Source organism: Pleurodeles waltl, chromosome 8, assembly GCF_031143425.1.
Source record: "Pleurodeles waltl isolate 20211129_DDA chromosome 8, aPleWal1.hap1.20221129, whole genome shotgun sequence".
In the NCBI taxonomy this organism is placed as follows: domain Eukaryota; kingdom Metazoa; phylum Chordata; class Amphibia; order Caudata; family Salamandridae; genus Pleurodeles; species Pleurodeles waltl.
In genome coordinates, this window is record NC_090447.1 from 1,204,570,347 (window position 1) to 1,204,591,220 (window position 20,874).

The window sequence follows — 20,874 nt, forward strand, 5'->3', positions numbered from 1 at the left end:
CAATACGCTATTTTAAAAGTGGACACTGCAAAATTCAGCAGTTGCTATGGGAGGTAAGTACAGGTTAGTTTTTGAGGTAAGTAAAGCACTTACAAGTTCAGTCTCCGGGGCATAGGCAGCCCACCGTTGGGGGTTCAACCCCAAACACCCAACACCAGCAACACAGGGCCGGTCAGGTGCAGAGGTCAAAGAGAGTCCCAAATAACATAGGCACCTATGGAAACTAGGGGTGCTCTGGTACCAGTCTGCTAGCAGGTAAGTACCTGTGTCCTTGGGGAGCAGACCAGGGGGGTTTTGGAGAGCACTGGGGGGGGTTCCCAAGCAGGCACACAAAATACACCCTCAGTAGCACAGGGGCGGCTGAATGCAGTGGGTAAACAAGGCGTCGGGTTTTGTATAGAAATCAATGGAGGGACCCAGGAGTCACTCAGACGTTGCAGGCAGGGCACAGGGGGCGCAGGGGTGCTTCTCGGGCCCGCCACCAACTGGGCAAGGGTGAGGGCCGCCTGCTGGTCACTGGTGCACTGGTGGACTGGTGGTTGGTTCTTCATGGGCCTGGAGGCTGCGAGTGCAGTGCTTCTTCCAGGCGTCGGGTTTCTTTGTTACCGGGTGGTCGCAGTCAGGGTGGTCCTCTGGATTCCCTCTGCAGGTGTCATGGGGGTGCAGAGAGGTTGGCTCAGGGTGGACACATTGTCGGAGTCACCTGGGGGTCCTCTCTGCAGCTTTAGTTTTTCTGGATACGGGCCAGGGGCATCAGGTGCAGAGTGGTGGGGACTCACGCTTCTGGAGTAAGGTGGGAGTCCCTTTAAAGATGGTTTCTTCTTGGTGCTTTAGACAGGATCGCTGTCCACAGGAGTTTCTTGGTCCTTTGGAGTTGCAGGGCTGTCCTCCGAGTTGGCAGAGGTCACTGGGCCCGCAGGATGCATCGTTGTTGCAGGTTCTTTGAATCAGGAGACAGGCCGGTAGGGCTGGGGCCAAAGCAGTTGTCATCTTCCTTCTTCTCTGCAGGGTTTTCAGGTCAGCAGTCCTTGTTAGATCATCAGAAATCTAAATCTCTGGATTCAGGGAGCCCTTAAATACAACATTTAGTGGGGTGTTAGGGTCACAGGGCAGTAGCCAATGGCTACTTCCCTTGAGGGTGGCTACAACCTCCTTCTGCTCCTTCTCTTTGAGGAGGGGAGCACATCCCTATCTCTATTGGGCTAAATCCTCCAAAACAAGATGGAGGATTTTCCAGCGAGAGGGTCACGTCAGCTCTGGTCACCTTAGGGTGGACCTGGCTGAAGGGGTGAAGACTCCTTGTTTTTCTCATTACCTCCCTGGACTTGCCACCAAAAGTGGGGGCTGTGTCCAGGGGGCGGGCATCTCCACTAGCTGGAGTGCCCTGGGGCATTGTGACACGAAGCCTGAGCCTTTGAGGCTTACTGCTAGGTGTTACAGTTCCTGCAGGGGGTAGGTGTGAAGCACCTCCACCCAGTGCAGGCTATGTTTCTGGGCTCAGAGAGCACAAAGGCTCTCACCGCAGGGGGTCAGAAGCTTGTCTCTCAGTGACAGGCTGGAACAGACCAGTCAGTCCTGCACTGAAGGATTGGGTAAAATACAGGGGGCATCTCTAAGATGCCCTCTGTGTGCATTTTTTATAAATCCAGCACTGGCATCAGTGTGGGTTTATTATTCTGAGAAGTTTGGTACTAAACTTCCCAGTGTTCAGTGTAGCCATTATGGAACTGTGCAGTTTGTTTTGACAAACTCCCAGACCCTATACTTAATATGGCCACACTGTACTTTCAATGTCTAAGAATGGACTTAGACACTGTAGGGGCATATTGCTCATGCTGCTATGCCCTTACCTGTGGTATAGTGCACTCTACCTTAGGGCTTTAAGGTCTGCTAGAGGGGTGACTTACCTATGCCACAGGCAGTATTTTGTGTGCATTGCATCCGGAGGGATATGCCATGTCGACTTTCCCTTTTTTTCCCCATCAACACACACAATCTGCAATGGCAGTGTGCATGTGCTAGGTGAGGGGTCGCTTAGGGTGGCACAACACATGCTGCAGCCCTTAGAGACCTTACCTGGTCACAGGGCCCTTGGTATCACTGGTACCTTGTATAAGGGACGTATCCTGTTTGCAAGGGGGGGGTGCCAATTGTGGAAACAATGGTACATTTTTAGTGAAAGAACATTGGTGCTGGGGCCTGGTTAGCAGGGTCCCAGCACACTTCTCAGTCAAGTCAGCATCAATATCAGGCAAAAAGTGGGGGGTAACTGCAACAAGGAGCCATCTTCCTACAACGTTCTTGTAATTTTATCCATTGCAGAACTGGTCTACAGAAGACTAAATACAAATGGATATAAAATAAAACTGAAGTATGTACAGTAACTAGCAGCAGTCATGGGGTGGCCGATTTGGGGTTAGTGAGGGTGGGACAGCTTGGTTTTTTGCTGCTTACTACATTTTCTGCTTTCCTTCTATCTCTACATTGCTGTCTCTCTTTGTCCTCGGCGCTGTTCTGCATGATCTAGAGCCATATGGTAGCTAAGAAGCAGTTGAAGGACCTACTGTGATGACTCCTAAAGGGGTGGCATATGTGACCTGTATGACCTGGAATGTTTGGGGGCTGAATATGATGGGCACAAGATGTGGCTGCTTTCTGCATATTTGCAGCATCATGTGGTTGATATTTATGTGTTTCAGGAGACTCACCTGACGGCTGCCACAAAACATAGGCTGCAAGCTGGCTGGACTGGGGAATGCCATGTGGCTGCATATTCGTGCTATACGCGTGGGGTTGCCATTGTGAGTCGCAAAGGTCTGCAGTGGCATACTGAGAGGGTGATTCTAGACTCGCTGGGGCGCTACGTTCTTCAGGGTAGCCTGCATGGCAAACCGTCCGCCTGGTTTCAATATACGGTCCTAATGTGGATGGCCCGCAGTTTTTTGATGAGGTTTGGCGATTGACAAGCTCTTTGGGGCCAGGTTCAATCCTATGGGGTGGTGATTTTCATGTTGTTTTGGATGTGGTTGCGGATAGTGAGAGCTGGCTGAGGCCTCGACACGTGGCGGCTGCGGGGGCGCTTGCTCTTATCATGACGGAAGGCGCTGTGGTTGATCAATGGAGGGAAAAGCATGGCACTCTGAGGGAAGGCACTTTTGTTAATACTGTCTATAGCAGCTGGTCGCAACTGGACAGGTGGCTTGGTACCAGGGATGTGGAGCTCTGGACGGAGAGTGTCGAGCATCTGCCCCGAACATTGTCAGACCATTCCCCGGTTTTGTTGCGTTTGGGGCTTCCTTGGTGTGAGCGGCAGGACTTTTTGTGGAGGCTGTCGTGCAACGCAGTGAAGGACTCTGTTTCTAGAGAGGAGGTCCATAAAGGAGTACTCTGCGACTAATAAGGGCTCAGTCACGTTGGCGGGTAACTTGAGGGAGGCATTTAAAGTGGTGATCCGGGGGACATGCCTGGCTAAACAGCATGGCATGCTCAGGGCAATACTTTGTGAACTAGCGACTCTAAAGGGTCAGTTGACTGCGCTGGAAAAACGTCTGTACGTTGATATGTTAAATGCTCTCCTGGCGGAGTTTCAGGAGAAGTTGTCTGACAAAGAGGCTACGGCGCGAAGGTATGGAGAGGGCGAGCGAGCTGGTAGGATGCTGGCAGAAATGCTGCATCGCCCATGGACTGGGAATTATGTTGTGGAGCTGCTGGATTCTGCGGGCGTTTCTTGAACGGGTGTGGAGGAGGTTGGGCGGGCGCCGACAGAGTTCTATGCTTCCCTCTATTACGCCTCGGGCGGCTCGGCCTCGGAGGCCTATTCTGATTATTTTGAGGATATAAGTTTATTGTGGCTGGAGAATAAGCAATATTTGGAAGTGCCTTTTGAGGAGATTGTGTAGGTTATCCGCTGTCTGGCCCGGGGACAAGGCCCCTGGCCTTGATGGGCTCATGGCGGCCTTCTACAAAGAATATGTGGATTTGCTGGCATCACATTTATTAGAAGTGTGCGTTGAGGTGCTCGAATGCAGCACTTTGCCACCGACACTGAGAGAGGCTCCTTTTGCTGTACTATACTGAAGCCGGGCAAGGACACACTCTTGCGATTCATATTGGCCCTTGTCGCTTATAAATCAGGTTAACAAGATTTTAGCAAAGCTGCTGGCTATGCGCCTGCAGCCTCTTTTTACCGTCAATGGTGCTCCTGGACCAATCCGGGTTTGTGCCGGGTTGCTCGACCTTGTATAATCTGCATACCTTCTTTACAATTGCACAGGCGGTGTCCCCTGAGGACCACGATGTGGAAGTATTTTTGGACACTACTAAGGCGTTTGATTCGTTAGAATGGTCATATTTGTTTGGTCTATTGGCGCGAATGGGCTTCGACCTCAAGGTTTCTCCAATTGATTTGCCTTCTCTACTCGGCCCCAGTGACACGACTGTGTGTTAACGGGATGACATTGGATCCTATCCCGGTATCTAGGGGTACCCGTCAGGGCTACCCCCTTTCACCCTTGGTCTTTGCAGTGTTCATAGAGCCGCTGGCTGCGCAACTTCGTCATCATAACCACAAGAGGTTTAGCGTTTAGACAACGTCCACTCTTGGTTTCTATGTATGCTGATGATGTTGCTTTATATGTTCGGGACCCACATATTCACCTTGATATACTCCTAGATGAGAATGCATGCTTGGTCGGATCTCTGGGATCATCAATTGGTCTAAGTCTGTGGTCTTACCTCTGTTGGCTGTCACAGTGGTGTATTGTTCGCAGTATCCTTTGTGCTGGGCTGATGGCCCAGTCTGGTATTTGGGTGTGCTGGGAACTGGACGAGCTTTGGTCCGCCAATTATGGTAGGGCCATTGGATGGCTGGAAGATAAGGTTGTGGTTTGGCATTCCTTGCAGCTCTCGCTGACTGGCCATAAAGCCATTGCGAAGATGGTGGTTCTGCCTACATTTCTCTATTTGTTTACCAACATCCCCCTTGTGCTCACTTCCAGCTTCTGGAGCTTATCTCTGGTTTGGGCGGGTAAGCAGCCCAAGACATCATGGGAGACACTCGTGCTGCCATTCGAGCTGGGCGGTTTGGCTGCTCCGAATCTGAATCTTTAGTATACGTGCGCGCAAGCTCACTATGCGCATTTTTGGATGCATCCTATAAAATACTTGCTGCACTTGGCTCCGGAGCAGGACTTGATTTGGCCTGCTTGCCTGTATGGTGTACTATATGATGCGCCTCGTCCTGCATTGCCAGGAATTATTACAGTGGCGTGTACGGTGAAGGCCTGGTGGGCGCTTCTGCGACGGATCGGAGACGAGGTGCCGTTTGCGCCTTCGGCTGGTGAGGGATTTGCAGCTGAAGACTTTGGGCTCCTGGTACCCTGAGAAATTATTTATTCCTTCTGAGGTGGTGCTTCGTGCGCCGCCATGCAGTATCGACTTACCTACCTTCAGATCAGGGAATCCCTGAGCTCCAAGTATCCCACTTTTCCTGCGGCGCCCCAGGTGAGACGTGTGTTGGAGTTACTGTATAAGTCTCCGTCCCCTCGCGGCCTTATCACCAGCTTGTATGTGTGTATGCAGGCGACAGCGTCTATGGTGGCCCCTAGGGCCAGAGGACAATGGGAACTATATGTGGGGATGCCTTGTCGGATGACGTGTGGAAATACCGCTGCGCGCATATGCGCAAGTTAACCCCCTAACTACAGATTGCGTCTGCTACACTTTAAATTTCAACATCGTTTGTATTACACGCCGCGTAGCCTTCAGAGGTTGGGTGTTCGGGCTGATGATCGCTGCAATAGATGTGCTGCGCGGAGTGTGGATTTTCTGCGCTTGGCAAGGGGTCGTAGGGTGCTGATGAGCTTTTGGGAGGATGTGCTGAATGCGCCGGAAGAGATGGTTGGGCTCACACTACTGAGATCTGCTATGTTTGCACTCTTGGGTTATATTAAGGAGATTCCCCCTGAGAACAGGAGACTGGTGGGGTTGCTCCTAGTGATGGAGAAACAAAGAGTTGCAATGTGCCTGGTCCTCACTGCCAGAAGTGGCTGCGGGATGCTGTGTACTGTAAGGAGCAGTTGGCGGCCTATTAAGAGTTGATGCTGCCCAATGCCCGTCCAAGGGATGTGTGGTGCCCTTTGCAGACCTTCCTTTTCCCTTATATTATATTGGTACAGCTAAGGTATTGTTGGTACTTCATGTTTTCGGGCAGGCTATGTCTGCTCCTCCGATTTTAGTATTGATATGCTCTTCTGCCTTGGCTTTTGGACATTTTGCCAGATGCATCGGTGATGTTACTTGTGTTATACCATTTTGAAAATGCAATAAAAAAATACAACTAGCAGCAGTCTGGTCATGTAGGAAACAACACGAACACTTGCCTAATGTTTATTATATTATTTTAGAATAGGAAATAGAAGATTCCTTTTAGTTAGCGACTGAAACGACTTAGACATGGATCACTGAATCTATGTATATTTCTCTACGCAGGTCTATTCCTCGATTTACAATACACATATAGATCTGAAAAGTTTTTTTTTTTAATATGTAAATCAAATTTGCTTGGTCTGCTAATGTTCTGAAAAAAAGAGTCATTGACAAGTGTGCCATTTATATTAAAGAAGTAATTTATTCTAATAAAATATTAACCAAGTAGGAACACAACACAATAATTTGGATGCACTATAATGATGTTTACTTTTGAAGAACAAAAATTTTGTGTGCTCAATTTCAAATATCTATGTTTAATACCTTGTAATTAAATTACTGTGCACAGAAAGCAGCCTGTACAAAGGTTATCTGAGCATGGTCTATGGTGTGTTTCGGTAAAAATACATGGTAAAAAACGTGGTTGAAATAAATGTCATTAGGACGTCCCTGTAACTGTAACACCCACATTCTTCAAAATAAACATGCCCATCTCTGCATGCTTGATTTCTATTCCCGTTGGATAAAGTTATGAAAAGGACTAGAGAACGACCAGCTCCAGTGTAGTATTCATTTAGCAGGTAAGTCCAGGGCCCAATGTTTGTTGTATACTGTATGACAGTGAATCTTTCATTGCTGTCGAAACTCTGCAACGTTACGATCTTCCAACACGATCTCTAGGAATAAGTCTCAGTTCTGAACCATGCTTCAGGAAAACATTTCCTAAAAACAGAAAGAGAAATCCTTAAGTACAGAGTTCCAAATGGCATCTCAATAGTGCCATCATTTTCACGCGACTCAATGAAAAAATATTTATATGACATGGCCTGCTTAAAGTAAGAAATTCCTTCAATTAAGATCACCAAATGGACGAGGACATGCTGAGAAACAGAATCTACACCATAGGTTTACGTAAACAAAAATCAACTGAAAGCTCAAAACTGGACCAGAAATTGCAACAGTACTCAGTGGTAGCTTGTGAACAGAGAGTGGAAGTCCTCCTACCGAAGCCAATCCCTCCAGAGAGATCAGAGGAGGGAGTGGGGAGGGTCTAACCCAAGAAATGTATTTAGGAACAGGAACAGACTGTGAATCTGATAGCACAATATTCAGATGCATAGTCCGCAGGAGGCACTAATGAAACATTCCAATAATTTCATGAGGAACCAAACAAGTTTGACCTTATGAAAGGGGTTTAACCTAGCAAAGCAAATGTTTAATACATTTCTCAGAGACATGCACAAACCCTGGGCAAATTGCTAGTATAAAAAAAGAATAATTACATCTGAATAAAGTTAACTGTGTGTGTATAATGTCACACGTTTATGTGCCTTATTGTAAGGCAAATTAGGAAAAATTTAACTTGTGCTTACTACAAACAGACGCATTGATATGACCATTAATATTGTGCATTTTTAAGGGAATACAATCAATATGTTTGGATTGCCATATTTAATTAGTAACTGAACACAAACATTAATGTATCCATACATAGTAAATAATAATTTTAGAAGTGTGAAATAACATGCAATTGAGTTAAAGACACAAGAAGTGGGAGAGTTTTAACTGCCTGATATGAAATGTGCAAGTAGAGTCTTCTCTAAAATACAAATTTGTTTTTCAGTGTCTATAACCTGCTGCTTCCGAAACTTCAGGTCAAAACTACACAGTTCATGAAGTTCTGGCCCAGTAATGGTACATTGGGGTCTTCACCAGGAAAAGGTGCCTGAGAAAAGTGAACGTAAACCATGACAACATGCAATGATATTCAATGTCTTTCAAAACATAAGGACCCATTTCTGATTGGTCTGCAAGTCAGGAATTTTATCCAACAGAACCTCATGTTAATCTCAATAGCATGATAAGGTCTTACATCCAAATAATAATTCAAGCAGAACGGAACCATGAGCACAATTTCCAAACCACTTGTACTGTTTACTTATTAGATGGACTTGTGAATCAGGGCACTTGAGGGAAAAGCAATGAGGAATTTGAATGACTAGTTTAGGAGAAGAGCATATCCAAGGGGATTGTTAACTGGTCCATAACTAAAGAAATTCCACTTATTCAAGTTTAACTTAGAATTGTCTAAGTATTTTGTTGTGTAGAAGGAGTATGACAATGTGTGCTCAGAGTGTCAGCCTTGGGGTTGCATTTCCTGTGCAGATGAAGAGCTATGGCAAGAATGATTCACCAGCCCTGTTGATGGGCAGCCAGCTCAAAGAGTGATACTCTGTCCTGCTCTAGTAATTTAAACTGAACACGGGTGCTGTATTACCTATAAAGACTGACAATTTACACCTTCAGTCTCAGGAAGATGACATTTAGCTCCAGGAGACGTAAGTGGGCTAACTATCATAGATGAGTGTTCAGATTCTGGTAATGAGTTTACTTTCTGTGCTGAAAGGTAGGTTGCTGCAGCTATATGTTGAAATAGTAGCTGGAAGGACTGGCCTTTCAGAATGTCTGATCCTAGAGCCGAGTGAAACCACAATTCTCTATCAGAGCACAGGTGAGGATTATACACAAACCTTCTCCAATTGTAATCTTCAGCAGACTTGCAACACAAGTATAAAGAATTACAACTGCTAAGAGCACGGGTAAAAATGAGTCAACATTAATAGCCAATCCACAGCTAGCTCTCCTTGAAGGGGGCTTCCAACTTCCTAAATTCCCTCTTTCCTCGCTCCTCCAGCAAATGAGTGTGCTCTCTCTCTTGAAAGTATGATTGAGATTATTGCTTGTTACTTAGTCATTGCAGTACAACTAAACATTTTTAATGCTGCTGAAGGGAAAACAGCCTTTACAAATGCAGAAATTACCACACAGTGCCTTTACCCACAGCTATTACTACCACCATATGCCTTTAACACACATGGGAAGTCCATTTAAGGTATGTATAAATATATGTGTGTCTGTGTGTGTGTGTGTGTACATATATCCACATATGTGTATATACATATTTAAGGTTTTAGGTTTAGGGTTGGGTAAGGGATTAGGGATGGGAAGGGGTATAGGGTAGTAAAGGAATTTTAGGGTTTAGGGATGGGTAGAGTTATTGGGTAGTAAGGGTGTTTTAGGGCAGGTAGAGGTATTGGATGGTAAGGGTGTTTTTAGGGTTTAGGGATGGGTAAGGGTATTGGTGGTAAGAGTACTTTAGGGTTTAGAGGTGTGTAAACGTATTGGGTGGTAAGAGTGTTTTTAGGGTTTAGGGATGGGTAAGGGTATTGGAGTAATGGTCTTTTTAGGGTTTAGAGGTGAGTTAGGGTATTGGGGGATAAGGGTATTTTGGGGGTTTAGGGGTGGGTAAAGGTATTATAATAGTATTCATATAGTGTTTACTACCCTTGATGAGGTGGCAAAGCTTTTTGGCGAGTAGCACGCTACACCAGAACCCAAAGGATTAGTGGTGGATTAGTATAGGGGAATTTGAATTACTTCGAGTGGTGAACATGTGAGTCTGTTAGTTGAATTGAGTAGGATAACGGAGGGATAGAAGAGGGAAGGGTCTAGAAAGTGTTATTTTGGAGTTTGTAGTAGTAAAATTAAGTTTGGGATGAGTCAAAGGAGGGGTACATGAAGGAAGAATTTCAAAATGGTTGTTTGGGAGATCATAGTAGCAAAATGATATTTGGGGTGAGCCAGGAGGGGTAGAGGAGGGAAGAGTCTAGAAAGGGTTATTTTAGAGATCAAAGTAGAATGAGGTTTGTGATGAGTCAGAGTGAAGGTAGAGGATATACTGAGAACGGTATAGGGTGAGACAAAGTAGTGCACTGGAAAGAGTGAAAGATTTGTTTCTCTCCTACAGTAGGAGTAAAGTAATAAATAGATACATGACTAACTAGAAAAGGTATACATGTATAAGGAAAATAATATACTGAAATTTAAAGTTGTATTAACTCAGACTTTCAAGTGTTGCTGTAATTGAAGCTAATTTATTTGTGTATTTTTATAACTCAATTTTTAAAATTGTTTTTCTTTTCCTCAATATTTCAATAGTGAAGTGCTTGTAAATAAAATAGTTATGATAATATTTACATATTGTGATAGATAAATAAAACAGAGACCCATAAGCATGTAATCAAAGTTAATTGTGCAATAACCTATAAACATGTTAAGCATAGAATTATTATATATATATATATATATATACACACACATATATATATAAAAACACACACATATATATATACACACACACACACACACACACATATATATACATGCACACACGCATATATATACATGCACACACGCATATATATATATTTACACACATGTACACACACATGCACACACATATACACACACACATACATGCACACACACACATATATATATATATATATATATATAGTAAAAACACAAGTTTATTAGTTAATTAAAACCATAAAACTTTCCTTCCACATAAACATTTAACAATTTTAGTGCAAAAAGGCAATTACAGTTCTTTAGCTTAAGGTGAAGTGGTTAGTGAGTTTTTCTTCTATATGAAGGTTTTAAGAAAGGAACATACTAGTGCTATAGGTATTAATAATGGGACAACAGAACAATCTTATTGCGGGTAAAATAAATACAACGCCAGATAAAATCCTGTGTTTAAAATGAAAAGCTATATGAAATATCCTTCCCCCAAGATATTTAAGGAGAACAGTAGCAGACAAATGAGGCATTGGTAAAAATAGGACAAAGTGGGAAGAGGCCTATCAGTTTTATCTACCCCTACTTACGTCTGATTGTTGAAACCGGACTTTATTACGACACGAGCTAAGCAACCCTGTGGACTACATAGGAGCCTTCCCTTCTTTAGGATGTTCAAAAGAGGGTTATAGGGATTTCGCTATTGTTTCCGCCCTCCCTCTATCTGGTCATTTCGAGAGGTTGTGGTTTTATGAGTGAAAATTTCCAAAAATTGAACCAGCCTAATGTTCAATATTGTATTTTGAGGGTTAAAAGCTGCAATTAGTGCTTGTCTGCAGGATCTAATTCTTAAGCCGTTAAATTCTTTTTTCAGCAAGAGTCTCCTTTCGGCTGCCAGGGCTGGACAAATGCAGACCACATGCATCAAGTTTTCATCTGCTAGATGGCAGAGACGGCACTCCTGGGAGTCTACTTGCCGCTCCTTCTTCCATTTTGGCATGAGGTCTAAAGTAGGGACTTCACCCAGCCTAAGTCTGAGAAAGGATTGCTTGATTTTCCGTGAGTACGAGCCAGCCATAAGTGGTGATTCATTAAATGTTTTGTAGGAGTTAAGGATCAACAAAATATATATATATATATATGTACACATGCATACACACACATATATATACATGCATACACACACACACACATATATACATACACTTAAAAAACAACAAAGGTTACAGGGACGTTATAGTTAGGCTCACATTTTAAAGGTACAAAACCACAGAAATTTACCTGTTAAGGTTATCTCAAGTAATTATGAATCGTGCCCCAAGGCAACTATAACTCGTGCCCCTGCCATGCAGTTTTTTTGTTGAAACTTTTACTGAAAATATTACATTGATATTATCAATTAAGTTATCAAAGATGTCATGAGTGTCATAATTTGTGGGATAAAAAGCAGTGCATGGTGAGGGTGGGAGTTGGCCGTCGCAGCAAGTCTCTCTGGGTGTGAGAAGAGGTGTGAGAGGGTGTATCTGGGAGTGAGTGTGTCTGTGAGAGTGTATATCAGGGTGTGAGAGTGTATATCTGGGTGTGAGAGTGTATATCTGGGTGTGAGAGTGGGTGCATCAGTGTCATCAGTGGTACTGTGAGTGGGTATGTGAGAGTTTCAGTGGGTCTGTCAGTGGTGTGTGAGAGTCTGAGTAGTTCTGTGAGTGGGTGCGTGAAGGTCTGAGTAGGGCTGTGAGTGGGCGCGAGAGTCTGAGTTGGTTTGTGAGTGGGTGTGTGAGTATCTGAGTGGGTGCGTACGGGTCAGAGTGGGTGTGTGAGTGGGAGAAAGATTAAAAGAGAGAAACAGAAAGGGAAGTACAGAGTTTTTTTAAGGCTCTGATGAATGATATACTTAGAATGAGATATTTCTAGACAAACTGAAAAGATAAATGTATTTGTCAACTTAAAAGAACAAGATCACTTTTCAGTATGAACCTTAATCTTCTGAAGTTTAAAAGAAATTAAAGAAGGAAAATGACCACGGACAAACATGGAGTAGAACCCTCAACTTTCAGTGTGATGGTTGGTGATCTTAACCTTTAGGCCATAGATGACTCCCTACTGTGATGCTTCTAGACATACCTATGACAGTCAACCCACGCATGTGACTGGAAAGCAACCTGAATGTTCCATCACTAGGAAGGTTTAACAGTCAATCCAAACGTAACTATAACATTCGTACCTCACTCTCCCTCTCCCTCTCTCCCCTTTATGGGATGGAAGATAGAGAGAGAGAGAGAGAGAGTGACAGGACCGTACTCCTAGCCAGCTACCCACGTCCTGCAGGGAGCTGTTTTAAATAGCAGTTCCCTGCTTGTGGGAGCAATGTTTGCATCTGTTTCCCTGCACGCATATTGCTAGTCCTGGGGGGGTGGCTGTCCCCAGGGACATCATTGGCTCCACGAGGGGGGCTGCACTGCCCCCTCCAACCTATACAGCCCCACGGAGGTGGCGGTCCTCGGGGGTCCACAACGAACCCCCTTTATTCTTGTATTGTAGTCCCGTGTCAGTGGTGGTCCCCAAGGCAGCGGAGGTGGGGGTTTGGGGATTCCCCAAGTTCTTCAAAACTGCTTAATGGATTTACTGCAAATCACAAAAAGCATGCTTTCAAGACCAAGATATAGCTTTGTGCCGAATATGGTGTGAATCCATTCAGCGGTTCGGGCTGTAGTAATGTTAAAACATTTGAAATATCTCATTGACAGACAATGGGGAAAAAGTGTTTTGGGAACCCCCCCATTTTTCTTGGCCCTGCTTGACAGATCACCCCGCAACCTTCTAGACAGCAGGTGAACTGACCAAAGTATACATTTAGAAACTTTCATGAAGATTCATGAAACAGCACCAAAGTTATTGGCGAAACACGAAATGCTCCATCTATGGTAAAATAGGTCCCAAATATAACTAACTAGAGGCGAATGCCACTAGGTAAAATATATGGAGATAATACATATATATATATATATGGAAAATGTCACTTACCCAGTGTACATCTGTTCGTGGCATTAGTCGCTGCAGATTCACATGCTGTGCACATCCCCCCATCTGGTGTTGGGCTCGGAGTGTTACAAGTTATTTTTCTTCGAAGAAGTCTTTTCAAGTCACGAGATCGAGGGACTCCTCCCATTTCGGCTCCATTGCGCATGGGCGTCGACTCCATCTTAGATTGTTTTCCCCCGCAGAGGGTGAGGTAGGAGTTGTATATGCTAGTAATAGTGCCCATGCAATGGAGTGAATATGTATGTACATAATGTAGTTTAAAGTAATATATATATTTACAAATATACAGATGTTCAAGATCAACTTCTAAACGGCTACAGGCTCCCGGGGAGGCGGGTGGGCGCATGTAAATCTGCAGCGACTAATGCCACGAACAGATGTACACTGGGTAAGTGACATTTTCCGTTCGGTGGCATGTGTAGCTGCAGATACACATGCTGTGCATAGACTAGTAAGCAGTTATCTCCCCAAAAGCGGTGGTTCAGCCTGTAGGAGTTGAAGTTGTCTGAAACAATGTTCGTAGTACTGCTTGGCCTACTGTGGCTTGCTGTGTTGTTAGCACGTCTACACAGTAGTGTTTGGTAAATGTATGAGGCGTAGACCATGTAGCTGCCTTACATATTTCTGTCATTTGAATATTTCCTAGAAAGGCCATGGTAGCACCTTTCTTTCTAGTTGAGTGTGCCTTTGGTGTAATAGGCAGTTCTCTTTTAGCTTTAAGATAACAGGTTTGAATGCACTTAACTATCCATCTAGTAATGCCTTGCTTAGAAATTGGATTTCCTGTATGAGGTTTTTGGAAAGCAATAAATAATTGTTTTGTTTTGCGAATTAGTTTTGTTCTGTCAATGTAGTACATTAACGCTCTTTTGATGTCCATTGTATGTAGTGCTCTTTCAACTACAGAGTCTGGCTGTGGGAAGAACACTGGTAATTCTACTGTTTGATTTAAGTGGAACGGTGATATGACTTTTGGCAAAAATTTAGGATTTGTTCGTAGAACTACTTTATGCTTGTGTATCTGAATAAATGGTTCTTGTATGGTAAATGCTTGAATCTCACTTACTCTTCTTAAAGATGTGATGGAAATTAAAAATGCAACTTTCCATGTTAAGTATTGCATTTCACAAGAGTGCATGGGCTCAAAGGTGGACCCATGAGTCGTGTTAAGACAATGTTGAGGTTCCATGAAGGAACTGGTGGTGTTCTTGGTGGTATAATTCTCTTTAGACCTTCCTTAAATGCTTTTATGACTGGTATTCTAAATAGAGAAGTTGAGTGCGTAATTTGCAGGTAAGCTGAAATTGCTTTAAGATGTATTTTAATGGAAGAAAAAGCTAGCTTTGATTTTTGCAAATGTAGTAAGTATCCTACGATGTCTTTGGCAGATGCGTGTAAGGGTTGAATTTGATTATTGTGGCAGTAAAAAACAAATCTTTTCCACTTATTTGCATAGCAATGTCTAGTGGTAGGTTTCCTAGCTTGTTTTATGACCTCAATACATTCCCATGTAAGGTCTAAATGTCCGAACTCTAGGACTTCAGGAGCCAGATTGCTAGATTCAGCGATGCTGGATTTGGGTGTCTGATCTGTTGTTTGTGTTGCGTTAACAGATCTGGTATGTTTGGTAGTTTGACATGAGGCACTACTGAGAGGTCTAGTAGTGTTGTGTACCAAGGTTGCCTTGCCCATGTCGGTGCTATTAGTATGAGTTTTGAGTTTGTTTTGACTCAGCTTGTTTACTAGATGTGGGAGAGGGGGAAAAGCGTAAGCAAATATCCCTGACCAACTCATCCATAACGCATTGCCCTGAGACTGATCTTGTGGGTACCTGGATGTGAAGTTTTGGCATTTTGCGTTTTGTTGCAAATAGATCTATTTGTGGCGTTCCCCGACTCTGGAAGTAAGTATTCAGTATTTGGGGGTGAATCTCCCATTCGTGGATCTGTTGGTGATCCCGAGAAAGATTGTCCGCTAGCTGGTTCTGAATTCCTGGAATAAATTGTGCTATTAGGCGAATGTGGTTGTGAATCGCCCAATGCCATATTTTCTGTGCCAGGAGACACAACTGTGTTGAGTGTGTGCCTCCCTGTTTGTTTAGGTAATACATCGTTGTCATGTTGTGTGTTTTGACAAGAATGTGTTTGTAGCTTATTATGGGTTGAAATGCTTTCAGCGCTAGAAATACTGCCAATAGTTCTAAGTGATTTATGTGAAACTGTTTTTGGTGAGTGTCCCATTGTCCTTGGATGCTGTATTGATTGAGGTGTGCTCCCCACCCTATCATGGAGGCATCTGTTGTTATTATGTATTGTGGCACTGGGTCTTGGAAAGGCCGCCCTTGGTTTAAATTTATACTGTTCCACCATTGAAGCGAGGTGTATGTTTGGCGGTCTACCAACACCAGATCTAAAATTTGACCCTGTGCCTGTGACCACTGTGATGCTAGACACTGTTGTAAGGGCCGCATGTGCAACCTTGCGTTTGGGACAATGGCTATGCATGAGGACATCATGCCTAGGAGTTTCATCACCTTTTTGACTTGTATTTTTTGATTTGGATACATGGCCTGTATTACATTGTGAAATGCCTGAACCCTTTGTGGACTTGGAGTGGCAATCCCTTTTGCTGTGTTGATTGTCGCCCCTAAGTATTGCTGTGTTTGACACAGCAGAAGGTGTGACTTTGTGCAGTTGATTGAGAAACCTAGTTTGTGTAGGGTTTCTATGACATACTTTGTGTGTGGTGAACACCTTTCTAGAGTGTTGGTTTTGATTAACCAATCGTCTAGGTACGGGAACACATGTATTTGCTGCCTTCTGATATGTGCAGCTACGACTGCTAGGCACTTTGTAAAAACTCTTGGTGCAGTTGTTATTCCGAATGGCAACACCTTGAATTGGTAATGTGTTCCTTGGAATACAAACCTTAAGTACTTTCTGTGTGAAGGATGTATCGGTATATGGAAATATGCATCCTTTAGGTCTAGTGTTGTCATGTAGTCTTGTTGTTTGAGTAGTGGGATTACGTCTTGTAATGTCACCATGTGAAAGTGATCTGATTTGATGTAGGTATTTAATGTTCGGAGATCTAATATAGGTCTCAGAGTCTTGTCTTTTTTGGGTATGAGAAAGTACAGAGAGTAAACTCCTGTTCCTTTCTGGTGTTCTGGTACTAATTCTATTGCTTCTTTTAGTAGTAATGCCTAAACTTCTAGTCCTAGAAGATCTATATGTTGTTTTGACATATTGTGTGTTTTCGGTGGCACGTTTGGAGGGAATTTGAGAAATTCTATGCAATAACCATGCTGGATAATTGCCAGTACCCAAGTGTCTGTTGTTATCTCCTCCCAATGTTTGTAAAATTGTCTTAGTCTCCCCCCCACAGGTGTTATGTGTTGGGGATGTGTGACTTGGAAGTCACTGTTTGTTTTGAGGGGTTTTGGGGCTTTGGAACTTCCCTCTATTTTTTGGGAATTGTGCCCCTCTATATTGCCCCCGAAAACTTCCCCGCTGGTATTGGCTTTGATAAGTGGGCCTTGCTTGTGAGGTTGTGGCCTCTGTAGGTTGACCTCGAAACCCTCCCCTAAATGGTGTTTTGCGAAATGTGCCTCTGCTTTGTGGGGAGTAGAGTGCGCCCATGGCTTTTGCGGTATCAGTATCTTTTTTGAGTTTTTCAATAGCAGTGTCGACTTCCGGCCCAAACAACTGCTGTTCATTAAAGGGCATATTCAGCACAGCTTGTTGTATTTCCGGCTTGAATCCTGACGTACGCAACCATGCGTGTCTCCTTATTGTTATTGCAGTATTTACTGTCCTTGCAGCTGTATCTGCTGCGTCCATTGATGACCGTATCTGATTATTGGAGATACTTTGTCCTTCCTCTACCACTTGTTGTGCCCTTTTCTGGAACTCTTTGGGTAAGTGTTCTATGAAATGCCGCATTTCGTCCCAATGAGCTCTATCGTATCTTGCCAAAAGTGCTTGTTAATTGGCAATACGCCATTGGTTTGCTGCTTGTGCTGCAACTCTTTTACCCGCAGCATCGAATTTGCGACTCTCCTTGTCTGGAGGTGGTGCATCTCCCGAGGTATGAGAGTTTGCTCTCTTGCGAGCTGCCCCAACAACCACAGAATCTGGTGTTAATTGCTGCGTAATATAAACAGGGTCAGTTGGTGGTGGCTTATACTTTTTTTCCACCCTTGGAGTTATGGCTCTGCCTTTAACAGGCTCCTGAAATATTTGTTTTGAATGTTTTAGCATTCCTGGGAGCATAGGTAAGTTTTGGTACTGGCTATGAGTGGAGGAGAGTGTATTAAATAAAACGTCATCCTCAATTGGTTCTGAATGCAAGGTGACGTTATGAAACGCAGCTGCCCATGAGACCACCTGCGTGTAGGATGTACTGTCTTCAGGTGGCGACGGCCTTGTAGGGTAACAGTCTGGGCTGTTATCTGATACAGGAGCATCATAAAGGTCCCATGCATCAGGATCATCTTGACTCATTGCAGTAGGAGTCGGAGATTGCATCAGTGGTGGATTGGCTACCGGTGATATGTGCATTGATGGTGGTGGAGATGGTGGTGGAGTTGTTTGTCTTGCCACCTTTGCCTGTGGCTGCTTGTCCTTTTCTTGAAAGGCAAGTCTTCTTTTCATCTTAATTGGGGGAAGAGTGCTTATCTTCCCTGTGTCTTTTTGAATGTGGAGCCTTCTTTGAGTGTAGTCTGGCTCAACAGATTGAAGTTCCTCTCCGAACTTATGTCCTTGCATCTGGGAGGACAATCCCTGTTCCTCTGTGTAGGAACCTGTTTTCGGTTCCGAGGCTGGATATTTCGGAATCGAAATCTTTTCGGTCGCCTTTTTGGGCTCCGAGGCAACCTTCTTTATTTTCGGCGTCGTGGTTTCTCGGTGCCGAACCATTTCGGTGCCACTTTCTTGGTGCCGAATCTGTTCGGGCCGTTGTCTCGGGCCCGAGATTGCTATGTGGCGGTATCTCGACCGGTGTCGGATGACTTCGCCACATGCATGCCCTTTTTCGGTGCCGATGATCGGTCACCTATCTTTCGGGTTAAGCCATGGCCTGTTGGTGGTGGCGTCCCCTGGACTTTTGTTGTCTTCTCGTGAGTTTTATGTTTCAATGTCTTACTCACGGTTTTCGGCGTTTCTTCGGGATCAAGCTCGTCCGAGTCCGATTCATGGATGGAGAAGCTTTCTTCTTCCTCCTCGAAACGCCCTTGTCCTTTCGGCGCTGACGCCATCTGCAGTCTTCTTGCTCTTCGGTCTCTTAATGTCTTCCTCGACCGAAACGCTCGACAGGCTTCACAGGTATCCTCCTTGTGCTCTGGAGACAGACACAAGTTACAGACCAGATGCTGATCTGTATATGGATACTTGTTATGGCATTTTGGGCAGAAGCGGAATGGGGTCCGTTCCATTAGCCTTGAAGAGACACGTGGCCGGGCCGACCAGGCCCCGACGGGGGGGATCGAAAAAACCCCGAAGGGCCACCGGAGCTCTTCAAAAGTCGGTGTCGATCTGTTATAACTAACCCGATACCGAACGCAAACAATACCGACGATTTTTCCGAGATTCTAACTAACTTTCCGACCCGAAACACGGAGCGAAAAGGAACACGTCCGAACCCGATGGCGGAAAAAAAACAATCTAAGATGGAGTCGACGCCCATGCGCAATGGAGCTGAAATGGGAGGAGTCTCTCGATCTCGTGACTCGAAAAGACTTCTTCGAAGAAAAACAACTTGTAACACTCCGAGCCCAACACCAGATGGCGGGATGTGCACAGCATGTGTATCTGCAGCTACACATGCCACCAAACATATATATATATATATATATATATATACACACACATACACCTTAAGTAATGCATACATTTGATAAGCAGACCTAAATAATAACTAATATCAAACTCATAAACCATCCCGGTTGCCACATAGTGATTTTGCTGTCTTCGGCATACACACGGGTCATACATAATGAGAGATGTCCTACTCAGGCTGAATTTCCAAAAAACAAACAAAAAAAACACACACACAGACAAAGTTTGTGAAATATGTGTGCCTGCTTGTGGAACACAAACCCATACCCCTGCATCACACGCATGAAAACGCACATGTTCTACTATGTCACACACCGACCAACAAATCTTACACATATGCGCTTCACACACCGACCCATGTTTCACACAAAATGCTCACAAGCCATACTTACAAAATGCACATCACTTTCTGTAACAACCATGTTTCACCTACATTGAGCCCTTCGTTACACATAGAGGCTCACACCTCTCACCCAAAACTTGGAATTTCATACACCAACTTGACACACAGAATCACGTCACAAAATGTGAGCCTTAGACCCAACTCTCACGGAGGCACACTTTACAGACTAGCAATTACAAAGACCCATGAGGCACAAACCGAGTCTATGACCTGACATTGGCCAAAAAGACCTGAAACATCTGGTCTTTTAGGCGATCATATTCAGGCCAGTCCTGCAGCTTTTCAGAGAATGGGAAATTTTAGATCTCCACTTTGTCTGTGCAACCCAAGTCAACGAATAGGTCTGAAAATAATGTCAGAAAATAATATAGCAATCTTCCACAAACTGTTAAAATTAACATCAGAATAATAGTTTTATAGTCCTTAAGCCTGACACACAGACACACACATTCTAACGAGTTAGTGCTCTATGCTGGCATTCAAATCAGGCATGCCTAGTATATAAACAATTTACTACACTCTTATGCTATCCATCCCCGAATCCTAGAAACTCATAACCATGCTTTAACAGTATCCTTCCATCAACCGTATAAAACCCTTATGCCTTGACACTACTCATCCCTGAGCCCTTAAAACGCCTTAGTGTCACTTAACACGACCATTTCCAGAATCTAAAAAAATCACCTTAACACTACCAAACCCTGAATCCTAAAAACTCCCAACTACACTTAAACTACTCATCACTGAACCCTAAGAATTCTGAACAACCTTTTAATGGAACCCCAAAAAACCTATACTACTCCTTATCGCTACTCCTCCCGGAACTCTAAAAGCCCCTTACTGCAACTCTTTCCTGAACCTTCAAACTTCACAATTTTCTTTATTTCTACCGTTCTACAAAACCTTTAAAAAAATAAAAAAATAAAAAAACACTTACTAAACTATTATGCTACCTATCCCTGAACATTAAAACCATGAATCCCAGAAAAACTCTTACTATGCCTTTACACAATCCTTCTTCGAACCCTA

At 44.0% G+C, this 20,874-nt stretch overlaps 1 protein-coding gene across 1 annotated transcript in view; it reads right to left on the reverse strand.

The window, feature by feature from the left end:
• Positions 1 to 6,605: 6,605 nt before the first annotated feature.
• Positions 6,606 to 20,874, reverse strand: part of UFM1 (ubiquitin fold modifier 1) — a 111,052-nt gene continuing 96,783 nt past the window's right edge. The window contains exon 6 of the mRNA XM_069205492.1: positions 6,606 to 7,149. Within this exon, the coding sequence (XP_069061593.1) occupies positions 7,082 to 7,149 (68 nt within the window). The 3' untranslated portion in view covers positions 6,606 to 7,081. The remainder of the gene's footprint in view (positions 7,150 to 20,874) is intronic.